This window comes from Cyrtonyx montezumae, unplaced genomic scaffold (genome assembly GCF_038088225.1).
Source record: "Cyrtonyx montezumae isolate F1298 unplaced genomic scaffold, pur_monq_1.0 scaffold_21, whole genome shotgun sequence".
Classification (NCBI taxonomy): domain Eukaryota; kingdom Metazoa; phylum Chordata; class Aves; order Galliformes; family Odontophoridae; genus Cyrtonyx; species Cyrtonyx montezumae.
Genome location: NW_027071948.1, coordinates 5,393,679 through 5,409,428, shown reverse-complemented (window position 1 = coordinate 5,409,428; position 15,750 = coordinate 5,393,679). Strand labels below are relative to the sequence as shown.

Below are 15,750 nucleotides of genomic sequence, written 5' to 3'. Positions count from 1 at the left end.
TGGCTGTTTGGAGTGCAGCACTTCCTGAGTATTTGTATGGACATATGGCTACATCTAAGGAAGCTCTTCCAAGCCGTTCTCCATTGGAAAACAAAACAAAACACCACAAAGCCTGTATCAGTATCCATGTAGCTGACATGCTGTGTGCTTTCCTGTGGAGAATTCAGCAGATGTAGGAGCAGCATGGAGGAGCAAAGCCAGGCAGGGCTGTCAGTACACTCGCTGTGAATCAAGGATGCCAACTCTGGGCAGTAAAACAGAGACAGATGAGAATAAAAACCATGCTCCTTTCCTGGCTTCTGAGGAAGAAAAACCAGTCGTTGCTGCCTCTCCCGCAGTGGCCTGGGGCTGAGTGTGGCCCGTCACAGGGTGCCATGTGGCTCTGCACCCCAACCCAAAGCGTCAATGACAGGAGAAGGAGCATGGCAGCGGGTGCGTGTTCCCTCTCCGTGGTGCTGAGTGGGCGCTTTGTGCGGCAGCACCCGTGAGAGGTCGTGGCTGAGCTGCCCTGCCGTGCCAGACCCGCATCGTCTGGGCTGCCTTGAGGACGCTGTTCTAATTAGCCGTGGGTGAGAGCCGCTTTCCCGTGGCCATCTGCAGCCCTGGTGACAGGCGGCGTTGCTAATCGGAGGGGATAAGCTGCTTAGGGCAGCCCAGCTGGAGTGAGCTCACTGCTGGAGTTGGGACTTGGGGGACAAAGCAGCGGGTTTGCCCCTGCCTTCAGAGGAGCAGACAAAGAGGTGCTGATCCTGCCCCCGAGGTTCTGGCAAGGCCGTGGCCGGTCTCCCCCAGTGAGTAAGTGTCTCAGCTGCTGGAGCAGTGGCAGCCCTCTTTTTAGTTTGGGGAACGGTACTACAACATGAGACTCAAAGCCAATCTCACAGTAATGGCAACGGTTTGGTTCGTGGGGCAAAAGTCTTGTTCTGAGGCATTCTGTGCTATCAATTCTATGGTGGGAAGCACGTGTGGTGTGGTATTGGACCAATTGCTGGTTCCAACTTGGAATGTGAGCCTTGGTCAGCAGGGGTGGGAAAAGTGGAGTTATCTGTGCAGTACTTGTGTTTATCTATCTTCTTTGATATCATAGCACTCAAGTGGTGCTCAACTGAAAGAGCTTTATTTACTTTCCATCAACTGTGCTATTTGCTTTGCTTGTAATGACAGAAGTATGTTGATCAGCTTAATTTTTGTTTGCAGAACTGGATTTATTTCAGGCTTTAATGCGTTAGTGTTGTGCTACACATTGTAAACAGTAAGCACGCGTTAAATGCTTCCTGCCATAAAAGCTCATATGGAATCCATTGGTGGTGGATTTTTGCCTTGTGGCCTTGGAGGGAATTTTAAAAGGCACTTCATAAAATCTTATTGCCTTTTGAGTAGGATTAACTGCTGCTTGGAAGTGGCTACAGTAAGGTTTGAATGGCAATTACGGAAAGGCCAACTAATATGTTCTTTATGGAGGCTTTCTCTTTGAAACCGAAATTAGGAATATATCAGGTGAAAAACATCACCTTCAATAATCATGGCAATGTACTGAGAATCTGGTACCTGGCAGAAAGAACTGCTGCACTAAAAACCAGCAAACCAACCCAGTGTCAAAGTTCCTGGTGTTCTTGGAACAAACCAGTGCTGATAGATATGATGGCTCCATGTCCTTTGACCATTCAAAACCCTTAATGAAACTTCTCTGCGATACGTTTGGTTGTTCCTGGGATGCAAGGAGAGTTTCTGCAGAGCACCGTTCTGCATTTTGGTGTTACATTTGGTGCAGTGGGACGTACCCTGAAGAAGGCAGCAGTGCTTTGTCTGCTCACTCTCTAAGTTGCCAGCTTCCACTTGTCTTGAAAAAAGATAAAAACAGTGTGTTTGATCACGTTGGAAAGGCAGAAATAGTAGTTCCCAAGGATAATTGCAGCACTGCATGATGACCTACTGTCCATTTGGTAATCAAGTGCACTCCCCACTTTGTGGTGGTCACTGAAGGAGTTTGTATGGCTGCTTGCAGCCAGGGATGACCAAGGCTCACATACTTTGGAATCAGTGCGATGTGAATGGAGGCCTGCTACTTGAGTATGTTCAAAAAAGATGGTGGGCCTTCATTTCTTAGGCCATGCTGTCTTTCTTTTCATATATTGACTGTACTTTTTTTTTTAGATGATCTAGGTGTGCGTCTTTTTCACCCTGCCACTTTCATTTTTTAGTGGAGGAATGGCAAAAAATGATTGGAATGACAGAGTGATTGGCATTTGTATGTAAAATTTGTGGGAATGAAAGCACAGTCCCCTTGAATGGCACTTACTGCTCTTATCCACAGCTTAAGGATCTGTTTTACATGAGATCTATTCACATAACCATCTGACTTTGAGGCTAGACTGCAAATTAGGTCTCCCATCTATATTGTAATTCTTCCAGTTTGGGGGACAGTGTAGATTCTCTACGTGTTTAAACATGGTTCCATCCTGTAGTGTGGACAAGGAGAAACTTTCCTATGCAGCCTTGAGCCTTTGCAGGCCTGTGATTTGTGAAGAAATTTCCACTGGACACACAGTTAAACAGAACCTTAAGTCCAGGCAGTACCGTTGCTACCAGCCTTGGAGGAAGTGGGCATGGAGGAGATGTGAATTTGATTTCTGATCAATGAATCATTGTATTCCAGATGGAAACCTGTTTATATTTCTTCTTCTTTTTCTTCAGAGCCAAGAAACTTTCATGACAACATGAATGTTGATCTGTGTTTGCGTGCGAGAAGTTGAGTAGACATTTCTCATCGCTGTCTTGATGCCACCAGTCAGCTCTCCAGTTCCTGCAAGGCACTCTCTACTCTAAGCTGCAGCAGCTCAGCTCTGAGCACGTGGCTCTCAGGACTCCCCGTCTTGCTGTGTCTGCGCTCCCTGCTGCAAAACTCCCTCAGAGACACTCTCACCTTGAGGCTTATGGCTTAGAAGGGAGAAGGAATGACAATTTTGACCTTCATCAGCACCACAGTCAGAAAGGAAAGGCAGCTGGTAGCTGCTCCATGCCTGCTGCTCATCATCACTGTTTAGAAGGAAGGAACAAGAACAGTGACTATCCAGCAGGAAAGCAGCAGCCACCTGCTGTGTCTTGTATGGATACTGGGAACCCTTCACTGCTCAATACACGTTTGCCATTTCATGCTGTAGATTGCCCTCTAAGGCACAAATTAGTGCTGTGTACTTCAAGGAGCTCAAGGGAAAGTGTCAATGCTTGTTGTAGTTCAGCCCTGACCTTGAGTGGTCTCGGTCCATCTAATTTGGAGTCCCTTCAACCTCTCTTGCAGTCTTCACAGATTTCTGCTGGCTTGTACTGCTCAATCCAGAGTCTGAAGCAAGAAACTGCTTTCATGGGGATCCGGGGCTCCCTTCCTCTGGAGCCTAAGTCCTCTCCAGTTACTGGCAGTTTGTGCTTTGCTCCTGATGATCCAGCTCCTATTATCCTGAGCACAGGAGGACAGCTAGCTGGAGTGAAAACCAGTGCTGCTCAGGCAAGATTGAGATGGAGCATCCCGTTTGCTAAAGGCACGAGCCTTGGTGCAGTGACGAGGGACTTTGGGCACGCTGAACCTCTCTCTGTCTCTCATAGATGCAGATACATTGACTCAAGCATGTGGAGAACCAACCTTTCAGGTGGCATCCATCCAGATGGACTCTCTGCTGGAGTGGGCTCTGGCAGGCTTGTGGATACAGAAGATTCCTCCAACAATTGCTCCCCTTATTTCAGATGCCAGTCCCAGATGAAGCCAACTCTGGAAAGTGGTGGTTTTTATGTTCATACAAAAAGTCGTTCGTATGGAAAGGTTCTTAAAGCAGAAGGGACATCTGATGAGGCATCCCTATGTGCTATGCCTTGGAAGAAAAACCACCCTGACGGTCTGCACATGTCGCTGGAAACGTGGCGGGCTGGGACACAGATGAACATTGGCATATCCATGTATGGGACTCCAAGGGAAGTGTGTGTGAGAGTCACTTCTCCTTCTGGAGATGAAGAGTTTAGACCAATACAGAAGCTTAGCATTAAAGCTGTAGAAGTTGACAACTCTAAACCTCCTGCTGAGTCCAGAAAAGGCTTAGAAGAGGTGTGTAACTGTAGATCTCAAGCAGCCAGCAGGATGACAGTGGGGGACAGCAGCCAGTCCAACCCTGTCAGCACTCAGACTGAAAAAGACTTTGGTGACTGTTCTGACATAGAACATGTGAATGCAAGCAGAGAAGGAAGGAGAAACAAACGCTCCCAGCAAAGCAGCTGGAGGAGTTGGGAAGCTGTTGCCAATCCTGACTGCTCTGAAGAACATTCTGTAGAGAGGATTTCCAAGGAACCACGGTGCTGTGAAGAACAGAGCCAGACACAGCAAACTGTGCCCAGTGAGGTGAGGGTGGGCTCACTGTGTAGCATCCCTGATAACAGATACTGCACTTGTTTCCTCTTTTTGATAGAGGTACGAAGTGGAAGCCCAGCAGTGGTAGAAATGCTTGTCATATGTTTTTCTGGCTCTGAATGATCAGAATCTCCTTTTTCTGTTCCTGCTCCATCTCAACATTTGCATCTTTTGCATCTTTGTAAACACCATCCTGTTCACTTGGTTGGTCTTGGGAATGTAAAGAGCTATTTGTATTCCCAGGATCTACATGCAGACCAAAAGCATTAAGCATTTTTTTTTACCCTGCTTAGTTGCAGGGTCCTGAGATTCCAGTTTTGTTGTGCTTTTTAATGTCTGAAGTGTGTGAGAACATTCACAGGGCAATGGTGGGGGCTGTGTCAAAAGCACCCAATGTAAGACACAGTGCTTAGTAGGACTGTTCTGGTCTCCATCCACTTACCACACTGTGCACAGGCAAACTCTTTGACAGTAGGATATTGGCATAATTGTTGTCTTCTTCTGTTCACAGGTGTCAGAGAACAGCTTCTTGTCTCCAAAGGTGAATGAGCAAAGGTAAAAAGGACTCTGAATTCATGTGTGAGTGTTAGTTAATGAGAGGAAAACTGCTCCAAAGTGGCTGAGGAACCACTCCTGGCTTTAGGATTTAACCTACAGTGTTCTTCCACAGTTGGCTCAGGAGCTGTGTCTGGTTGTTTTCAAAAGCTGGCTGTCTACAATGGTGTAGAGTTTAAAAAAAATTTTTATCTTTAAAACTCTATCTTCTAAATTCAACCTTGGTTGCTATAGCAATGAAAAAGCATTGATACTACACGTTACTTTTCAATGCAGCAAATTGTAGCATGCTCATTGCAGAGTTAGTGAAGATCAAGAACAAGACTTATTCACGAGATGGGATTGAAATTTGTGACCTGTGGATTAGGAGAGTGTGAGATGGATATCTTAATGTGGTGTGAGGCTGCAGGTTCTTCACTCTTTCGACAGAATGATTTGAAATACTTCTTTTCAGTTTGATGGCTGAAGTCTGATTGCCATCTCCTGTCTGTGCTTTTAATTTTTCTGTGTTAACTAGAGTTCACTTGTTTTTTCTCTCAAAGTTTCCAGTACTTACGTGACAGACAAATGGTAGCTAGGTGTTTCCACACCTGGAAGGACCACATCATCTGGAAGAGGGCTGCAGCCAGGGAGCAGCAGCCTCAGAAAGCCCTGGGTGCTTTGGAGGTAGTTCAGAAGAGACACACCTCAGGTCTTCTAGCTGCCAGCTTCTGCAAGGTAAGGATGGGCCAGGGATGGTACGAGTGGCACCTGTTTGAAATGTGGACCCTGGTGCTGATATCCTGCCTGCAGTTTGTTCTAACTGTGTGGTTTCTTCTTCAGTGGAAGGAAGCTGTGGCAAAACGGAGCAAAAAACAAGCTCTGCTGTCTGAGTCATATTCGTGTACCCAAAGTTCATCGGTGGGTTTTTCTGGAATAGGAAGATTAGCAACTATGACAACCTCAGCTCAGCACCAGCTTACAGCAGGATACATGAAGGAAGCTGAGCAGGCTTGTAGGTAAGCTGAGAGGATTCTCCTGCTGGTATCTCAGACAAGTGGAGGTTTACAGACTTGGGGAAGTTTTTTTTCAGCTGGAGTGAAACTCGTGTCCAAGTCTGTGAATGTATTGCTGCAGATAACTGCTGCAATAATTAGTATCTTAGAGCTTTCAGTGCACTACTGTCTGATTTGTGTATGACACAACCATCCTGTACTGTTTTGTGAGTTCAGCTATCTCCTGCATATGGAACATGGGTGTAAATAGAGTAGTTCCACTCCAGAGTCGCAGTCTCTAGCAGAATGCTAGAGGGTCAAAAGAAAAGGATGTCATTCTGCCTGTTGATTCTGAAGGCAGGAGAGCAAGTCTGGACAAAAAGATAGGGGTACCTGGCGGGAAGGGAGGCTCTGGATTCACTGAGTGCCTGTCTGGTCTGATGAGTCTTAAGCCATACATGCGACTTTCAGGGTGGAAAGCGAACTGTGGACTCAGCTTCATCGCAGACAGAGAGGAGATGAGTTCTGCTGGAGAGCTCAAGCAATAAGAGATATGAGACGCCTAGCTGGTAAGCACGTGCTCTGTGAAGCAGCTTGAAAGGAGCCCCAGTTTTACCATGTTTCTTATTTACTGTCTGTTTGTTGCATTGACCTGACTCTTCCATAAACGGATCCTGCAAGTAGCTGGGCTAATATCTGTAGTGGTAGCGGGTGGCTTACCTGCCCTGCCATACACTTCAGCCTTGCTTAGAATATCAATTCAGCTGTAGCAGATACAGAGAGTGATTTGTCTCCTTTAAGTGCCTTTTTCAGACAGCTAGAGTTCAGCCTGGGAATGATTGCTGTGTGACACTAAGCTGTTTCAAGTTCTTCTAAGTTGTTTTTCTTTGTGTCGATCTGTTCCTGCCCTGTAACACAGCAGCTTTCAGACTGTGGCGCCTTCAGAAGGAGCTGCTGAGCAATGAGGAAGCCAGGCTGCTGGAAGCACGTGCCCTGTTGGAAAAGAAGCAGCTACGAAACATTTTCCAGGCGTGGCAATCCCGATACTTGGAAAAGAAAAAGATTTTAGGGCTGACAATTCAGGTCCAAAGAAGCTTGGTCTGTCGGTAAGCTGATGAGATGTATTTTTAATGTGAAAAAAGTTCATTCTGAAAGTCCAAGGAATGATGATGCCAACCCAGATAGTGATGCTCCATCTTAAGGCCATCCTTGTATTTCGTTTTAGGAGTTAATGAAGGTAGAAATATCTCTTGGTCAAAACTAATTTCATTTTAATGGTAGAAGAGGTTTGATTTAAGGGACTCAGAAGTCTAAGTCCTGAAAAAGATAAGTAGTTCAGTATTCTGTTTTTCTTTTGTCTTTCTCAGGTGCTTCAGTGCATGGAAAGAGACTGTTGAGCAGAGGGCATATTACAAGAGCAGCCTGATGCATCTCAGAGTAGAATCAATGAGGAAATACTTCCAGCAGTGGCTTCAGATGCTGCAGGTCAGAGAAAGCAATAAGCAGGCAATGGTGAACTTCTTCCTTTTGAGATGGAGGCAGCATTATGGTGAGTGTCTTGGGGCTTGTGAAGAATCTAAGATATGGTGGTGCTGAAACTTGTTCCTTCTCCACTTGTACAGTGAACTGAAGCCTGAAAAACAGCTGAAAACAGCCTGATAACAGAGAGGCACAGATAATAAGTAGAATCATAGAGTATTTTGAGTTGGAAGGAACTGTGATCTAGTCCAACTCCCTCACAATGAACAGGGACATCTACAGCTAGATTAGGTTGGTTGGAGCTCTGTGCCATCCAGTCTGACTTTGAAGGTCTCCAGGGCATCCACCAGAACTCTGGACAACCCATTCCAGTTCTCAGTCCATGGTACTGAGAAATACCATGAGCAGCAGGTGGAGGGCTGGTGGTTCTGGATATGTCACTGATGCTATAGGCAGTTTGGTTCTATTTCATAGAGCCAGGAGGAAGCCTTAGTGCCTTGAAAGAAAGCTGTTAGAGGGCTGGGCTGAGCTTAATATGAATGCTCTCTGACAATTGTTGTTTCCTTTCTATCTCCGTAATTGACTAAGGACCAGTTAGAAGCTCAGTAGTTCACAGAACTGCAAAAGGAGATGACAGCCAGCCATGGTGGACTGTAGTGACCCAGTTTCCTCAGAAAACAGGCTACTCTCTTGATGACTTCTGCCTAAAGATGAAACTCCAGAGAGTGTATCTGTTGTGGAAAGAGAGGCTGTATGAGCACCGCAGAGCTGAGTGAGTGACAAAGCCAGTTCCTCGAGCCCTCTTTGCTAATGTCCATTGACTCCCAGTCCCCCTGGAAAAACCTCTTGTACTGTCTGTTATCCATCATGTCTATACTCTCTGGTATCTCTCTCTGGTCACTTTGCCATCTCAATATCTTCTGTCTCAGTTCTTTCTCTCAGTCTTTGGAGGAATGTAGACTCAGAAAAGCTCTGAAATTATGGCACCAGAAGTATCTCATGCTGAAGACAATTGAACAAAGTCCTCAGCACTCTCACAGAGCTCTCTATGAAGAACCTCTTGCTGTGCTGTTTTGTGAGGAACACTCAACATCTTCTGGCTTCCACAGCAGTGCTCCAGCTACTCTTGCCTCCCAAAGCTCTCTGGAAAAGGTGAAGAAGTTTTGGTACAGGGCCTTTCTCTGCCTCCTACGTACAAACTGCTCTAAAATCAGGATTTTTCAGGAAATAAATTCTGCTTCAATGTGGTATTGTAATTAAGAAGCTGTGCTCAGTATTTAGGCCTGAAGAGCTCTCAGGCTGTAGAGTCCTGGCATTTGTGTCATCAGAAGTTGTAAACTCATTTCTCTCTTGACCCTCCTCTTCTAATGATACTGGGAACTGCTGAGTCAGTGTGGTTCTCTTGGGTACTTTGTTCCTTTTTTGTGACTGCAAGGTGGAAGGGATGAGATACAAATAAGCCCATCGAGAAAAGGTCAAACAGGCATATTGACTGCCTCTGTGATGGCTTGCATTCCCATCCAGGATGTATTTGTATTCTAGAGCTGCCCTTGCTAGCCTGCAGATCCTTTAGATGCATTCTGGATTTTCCTGATTCCTTGCTGAAAGGAGGTATAAACGACGTGGTCAGAACAGTTAGCAAAGTGATCCCACTGTGAGTCCACTTATCTCAGGGCATGTTTTCTTCTCCTTATGTGCAGGAATACAGTTTTAGTGACAGCAGCCAGCAGAGCTTCTCCTCCGTTCCGACTTCTGAGGATGTGACATACCTGCCCTATTACAATTCTTTCCTGCAATTACACCAATGTGCAGAGCTGCCAGCTGAGCTGGGTGGAGAGCTGTGCTTGCAGGCTTCCTTTCCTCCATGGGGAACTGGATCTGGGTGAGTTGGAAACTTGGGATGCAACCTGTTTGGTCTGGCCAAATTCATTATTTCAGGATAGTCACCCACATCATCTCACAACAGCCTTAAAGATACTTTCTTCTTTCTCTTGCTTTCCTGACTGACACTTTTTTTCTTGCAGTGAAAATTGGTTTGTGGGAGGTCAGCTCCAGTCTTTGGCACTGCAGAGTGCAGACATTAATGTCCAGCCTCTTGTCAGTTATTCTACGTGGGAAGAGGTGAGACTGAAAAATGGTGTAATGCATGTAAATGTATAACTGCTTCTTGCACGGCCCAAATGAGGAAACAGCCTTTGGGTTTTATTACCAGCGTATGGAAGACATCACTCTTCTTCTTTTCTTCTGCTCAGACAGAAGGCCTTGGGGGGAGGGTTAAGCCATGGTTAAGAGGGCAGCTCTTCCTGTTCACTTTCTAGTTGAATTGGAAGCTATCCATCTGCCTAGGATTTAAGAAGGATGTCAGACCCTTGTATATAGATGTGTGTGTGTGGGTTAGCAACAGGAAGTTAGATGTCACTTCCCCAAAGTCACAGCAGCAAGAGCAGGCTGAGCTGCAGGGAGTGACTGTGTCCAAGCAGCTGTTCAGGACCTCTTTGTTTTTCTGCATTACAGGACTGCAATTCTGAGAAGGAGGTGGAGAGTTCCTGGCACCAAGTGGAGAAATGCTGCCTGCAGAAGTACTTCATCATCTGGTCCACTCGGACTCAGCAGCTCACAAAGGCCCAGCAGTACTGCAGGCTTCTTCTGCTGTCTCGGTAGATGTTGTGCTTCTCAGAAGTTTCCTAAAGCTGTCTGTTTCAGGAGCTCCACGCTTGCTTTTTCATAGGTTCATAAGGTTGGAAAGGACCTACAAGATCATCTAGTCCAACCTTCCTCCTATCATTATCCCTACCCAACTACTACTAAATCAAATCCCTTAGCACCTCATCTAAACGCTTCTTGAACGGCGCTAGGGATGGTGCCTCACCCACCTCCCTAGGCAGGCCATCCCAGTGCCTTTTCAGAATCTTCCTCTTTTTCCTTCTTCAGTGGAAGTTTTGCAGCCCATTATTTTATTTTCCTGCTTCAAAATTTTTATATCTAAACGCCATTCTCTGTGGTTTGATGAGCTGCCTCAGAAGTTAGAGTGAGCCAGTGCTGCTGGTATCGATCCTTGGTAACTTCCTATCTACTGAACTGTCCTTGCTCTCTAGTTATTCAGAAATTGCAGGTAACAGAAGACTTGGCAAATCCAGGACAGAACACCTTACTCCCTTACACCTTGCCCTGTCTTTGATTTACCCCAACATTTACTTAAGAAAGGATGTTAACAGATCTGATGCATTTCCTAAAATATCTCACATATATTTCTTGCTAAGGTTTTGGTTACAAATGTGGGAATTGAATCTGTTTGAGTTGTTCCTACAGTTACTCCAATGATTTTTACCTTTTTCAGAGCCTTTCTCAAGTGGCACTGCTGGGCTGCGGAGAACAAGAACCAAAAAGTGGCAGCAGCCCTTAAATACCAATTTAATTGCTGCCAGATGGCTTTCAGCTTGTGGAAGAAGAGACTGGGCCAGAAAGTGGAGGCTGACCAGAGATTCAGGTGTCACATCCACCAGATGACTGCTGATGCTCTTTGGCGTTGGCATTCCTACTGTCAAAGTAAGTTACTCCATCCTATAGCAGCACTTGCCTCTGTATAGGGACGCTGTGGGAATGGCTGGGCTGGAGAAACTCCTGCACAGGTTGTAGGTGTGTGAGCACTAGTCTAGGGGCTAGTGAGAGCCTTATTGCCTTGTTGTTTTGCACAGCATAGCTGATGCTATGGGAGAAAGAATTTGGGATTTGAGAGGCTGATTGGAGAAGGGGTGAACTGAGTAATCTTTTCAGCTTCTCCAGAGATGATGGGCCAGGCTAGGATTTCCTAGACTGCAATTTGCAGCAAGCATATTCTCTGCTCTTGTGTGAATTCTGTGATGGGGGAGGAAAAAAGTAGAATTCACCTCAGCAAGCTCCTCTCTTTTCTCACAGGGAAGCGTGACATGAGGGAGCTGCAGCAGAGATGGGCTCAGTACAGCTGCCAGGAGAAGAAGAGATTGGTCCTGCAAACATGGCATTGCCAAACAAGGCAGCTGAAAAATGCTGCTTTATTCTGGGACCGTCTTCTCCTGCACAGGTTTGTTTCCTTTCTTTGAAGCATTTCCAAGGGAAGCTTTGAGTGAAGAGCAATTTATATAGCAGTGGATCCAGTGTATTCTGACCTGTTTAATAAGTGAGATGATTTATGCCAAGGATTCATTCAAGGCATGGGAAGTGCAGGTTTCTCCCTAGCAGATTTACTTTTGAATTGCATGCTCAGCCTGAGAAGGAGGGAAGATCTGCAGAGGAAAAAGCAGCAACAAAAAAGAAACACAGTAAAACCTTAGCAGCTGTGATTTCAGGCTCTATGCTCACCCCACCCAATTGCATTTTCTTCTGCAAATCAATCTGTGTTGTGGCACCCTAGCGGGAAGTGTGTTTCAGATAAGTCCTTCATGTTGCTCCTTCCTGTAGAGTGTTTCCACCATTAATCTTCCTTCTGAGCTCTCTTTTGATGAGAGATCGGCCTCTAATTTCTCACCTTAATGTCAATAAATAAATCAGCTTGCCAGTCAGTGTGGCTGTGGTACAGGCTGAGCCCTGTTTCTTCTGAGGGGGGCATTTTTCATGCTAGGATAACCTGCAATAGATTCTCTTGATCTTCAGAGAAGCCTGCCAGGCAGAGGATATTTACACCTCCATCCCATGGTGCAGTGGGGCAGTTTGCATAATGAAAACCCAAGTGGAATGTTGGACTGACAGAACGAGCCAAGAGTCAAAAGCAGATTTACTTCTGGCGTTGTGCAGGGAGACTGAACTCCTGTGCATCAGAGTGATAGATATCGAAGGAGTTATTGTAGGCACATTTGCAGTGCTGTTAATTGTATCTCCTTCTGTACACCTACTAGGGTTTGTTTGTTTGTTGAATAAAATTTGAATATATTTTTTTCTAGCCATATATCTTGTGTTCAGCTGAGAAAAAGAGGAAAATCTGCATCTTCACAGCAAGATGCTGCTTTGAATCCAGCCTGATTCTACAGCAGGCAGACTTCATTGGGTCTGCTGGGATTGTGCTGAAGGAAATTTCAGCAGTATCATTACTTTAATCCCACAAGTAAACAGCCTTTCTCTGTAAAGCATCAGAGATCAGCTGCTAGCACAGAGAGATGGACTAATTTAATTCTTTCTTTTTAACAGAGGAAAAATGTAATGTAACGTTGTATTCTGTTTGTAGGGGCATTTGAAGAGCAGTAACACTAGAATGGCCAGAAGGAAGCAGTCATGCTCCTCTGATCCCTTACACATAATGCTGCACCGTAGGTTCAGAAGGTGGAATTTGGTTCTTTGTCTGATTGGTGCTGCTAAAGAACACATTTCTGTGTTTGTACTGTTTTTCAGGTGCCTGATCATCTGGGCCCAGGTCGCTGCCCGCAGGCTGAGGCAGCAAGAAGCCCTCTGTTATTTTAGAAGGGTCAGAGAGCACCATCTCCTGGAAGTGAGTTTTGCTGAATGGAGAGTGAAATTCTTGACAGCCAGAGAGCAGTTACTGAGAGAGGAGAAAAACCACAAGTGGCATGGACCTTCTCCAGCTAAAGCCTGTCAGCGCTGGCGATTGGCCTCAAGGGGACAGCATGCCCTACACCTGGGGTCTGTGGCCACTGTGAGACAGGTAAGAAGAAAGTCCCTATGAGATGATTAAGTACTCCCCACTGGCTTGTGGGTAGTTAAGTACTGAGCTGCTTTGACATGGCTTGAAGGAAAACCTGGTTTGGCTCATCCTGACTGTGGTGGCTGCTTCATTTCTGCCTTGAAATTCTTTACGGACTGTGCAAACAACTTCATCACCATAATCTGGCACAGATTACAGCAACCCTCTGGAGCACAGTATTAAGGAGTTGGGGATATTTTTGACCAGAGAAACAAGAGCACTCCTTCCCCTCTGCTCAGAGATGGGATGAGAGATAATCACTGTCCCTGCAGAGCAGACAGAGCTGTCAGAGGTACATAGTATTTCAAAAGGTTCACAGCTAATAAACCACAAAGAGCTGCATTGATTTTGAAAGGCTGAGTCAGTCCTGCTGGGATCTCATCTGTGCAGTTTCCAGCCTGGGGTCTAACACACTGAACTACCTGCAGGGGTATGAACGTTAAGTGTCTCTGTAAGGCTAGTTTCTATGCTGTGTGTGTGTTTAGACTTGGCTGCAGCTGTGTTAATTCTGTTTACAGGCCTGCAACTACTGGACAAAAGCAGCTGCCTTTTCCCAGTGCTCACGGCAATGCAGTACCCTGATAGGTGCTAGGAAGAGCAAGAAGATGTCTTTGTCTTTGTCATTGTCCACAAGTAAGATACCCTGTTCTCTCTTCCTTTCGAGGGGCTGTATGGGAAGTGTGAGTGACAAGGAGGAGAGGTGCTTGCTTCTCTGAGAAGTAGATGCTCACTGCAGTCGAATTTATACTGTGGACTGCTTCTGTTTTCAGCATCCGAAGGGCTGAGAACCTGTGGCAACTCTAAATTCTTCCTCTAGCTCCAGTATTAGTTCCTGTATGATTCCTCTTTTTCTTTCCTAGAAAGGAGAGGATGCAGAGAAGGTTCAGCTCCAGCTGCCTCCCTTGGGTTTTTTCCCAGTGCTGTTCACCGCTGGCTGGTGATCTACAGAAGCCAAAGGAGGACTCAAAGGCTGCTGCTCCCTCAGCAGCTAGAGAGATGTGCTTTGGTAGGACCCAACCCTACGTGTGCCAGGATCCAGGAGAACAAAGCAGAGGTGGGCTCTGATGAGTGGAATGAGAACTGGCTTGGGTAAGCAGAATGGAGGGCTCTGAGCTTCATTATTTTTCTGCCACCAGGGAAAAGACTCCCTGACAAAAGCTTGTTTTCCTCCTTTTCTTGCCTACAGGAGGAAGTATCTGAGGTGGTGGCATCACACAGTGACGCTGCGCCAGTACCAGCGTGCCAGGAGGCTGCACAGTCTAGCAAGGGGGTGGCACCAGTGGAGAGAAGCCAGCAGGGTGGTGATGCTGGCACAGGTGTTGGTGAGTGGGACTGCCACAAGGGTGTCAGTGATGGGAGTTAGTGGATAAGCCCACTATGCTTGCAGCTGCAACTACATCTCAGGAGATGAAACCTGGGGATTTAATGTGCACGTACAATCCCCGTTTGTTGCTGTGGCTACTTTCTCTTTGAAATGCCAGCTGTCGTTTGGTCTCCTCTTCTGCTCAGGACAAAATGAAATGGTTTCAAACAAAAAGAGGGGAGACCTAGATTAGGTTTAAGAAAAAAGGGGTTTTTTATGATAAGAGTGGCGAGGCACTGGTACAGGCTGCCCAGAGACATGGTGATACCCATCCCTGCACACACCCAAGCTCAGGCTGGAGGGGCTCTGAGCACCGATGGAGCTGTGTGTGTCCCTGCTCAGTGCAGGGGGTTGGACCAGGTGGCCTTTAAGGGTCCCTTCCAACTCCAACCATTCTATGATCTACTCAGAGCACTGCCCTTCTTCCTGGCAGGACCAGCAGCGGCTGACAGAAAAGGCCTGGAGAGCATGGAGGCGCCGATATTTACAAACCTGTGTAGTGCAGAGGCTCTGGGAGGTCGAAGCCAGGAGCCTGCTGTCTGAGGTAACCACTTCAAGGCTGCTTTTATTCCTTGAACCCCAATCCTCTGGTACAACTGTAAGTGTTAAAGGGTTCAGATCTAAGCTCAAGGCACCAAGTCCCCAGTGGGGCTATCCCTTATTGCCACCTGGAAGGTGAAACAGAACACAGGGCTACGTCTGAGCCCACATGTTTCCTTGTTCCTGAGTTCACTGATGCTGTGAGGGTAGCTGCAGTCCCTCAAGGGTAACCTGAGTTTCTGATTTCTCCTCTCCACTTAAGGCCTTTGGAAGGTGGCGTCAGCTCACAGCATTCCAGCTCAAGAACAAAGGACACTGCTGAATGGTGGGGCCTGCCTGCAGCTGCTTATTTCAGGAGTGGAGGATACAGCTGGCCATCACAACAAAGAGCTGGTCTCTTGCAATCAAGAAAGCAGTGAATGATCTACTGGTGTGATTAAAAACAGCGCTGCAGGCCCAAAGCATGGTGATAGCCAAAGGACAACCACGAAGAGGTGGTGCCCGGAGAAAGGTCTTGTTTAAAGGACTGATATTCTGCCTCTCTGCTGCCACAAACTTGAAAACTCAATTGCTTTTGTTGTGAAGTTGCATTTCCTTTTCTGCTAGAGCCTGACTTTGTTGGAGTTCTGATTAAAAGTTAAAAAATACTTCATAGGATTTCCCTTTACTAATTTATTATTTTTTTTGTAGATGAGAGCTTAGTGTCACGTAGGGGACTAAGCAAACCTTGGTTGTGAAGAAGTGAGCAGGAATGTGTCCGTGGAAATGCTACGTG

The 15,750-nt window shown here is 46.3% G+C and overlaps 1 protein-coding gene across 1 annotated transcript; it reads left to right on the top strand.

Annotated features, from left to right (window-relative positions):
* The first annotated feature begins 5,596 nt into the window (after window positions 1–5,596).
* Window positions 5,597–15,605, top strand: CUNH1orf167 (chromosome unknown C1orf167 homolog). Its single transcript, XM_065738275.1, has 18 exons — window positions 5,597–5,665; window positions 5,771–5,946; window positions 6,394–6,491; window positions 6,845–7,028; window positions 7,290–7,471; window positions 7,990–8,173; window positions 8,331–8,553; window positions 9,102–9,283; window positions 9,426–9,522; window positions 9,916–10,058; window positions 10,739–10,947; window positions 11,317–11,461; window positions 12,763–13,033; window positions 13,591–13,705; window positions 13,933–14,161; window positions 14,259–14,394; window positions 14,869–14,979; window positions 15,238–15,605. Exons 2-18 carry the CDS (start codon window positions 5,882–5,884, stop codon window positions 15,295–15,297), a joined length of 2,634 nt encoding a protein of 877 aa, XP_065594347.1. The 5' UTR covers window positions 5,597–5,665; window positions 5,771–5,881; the 3' UTR covers window positions 15,298–15,605.
* The last annotated feature ends 145 nt before the right edge of the window (window positions 15,606–15,750 follow it).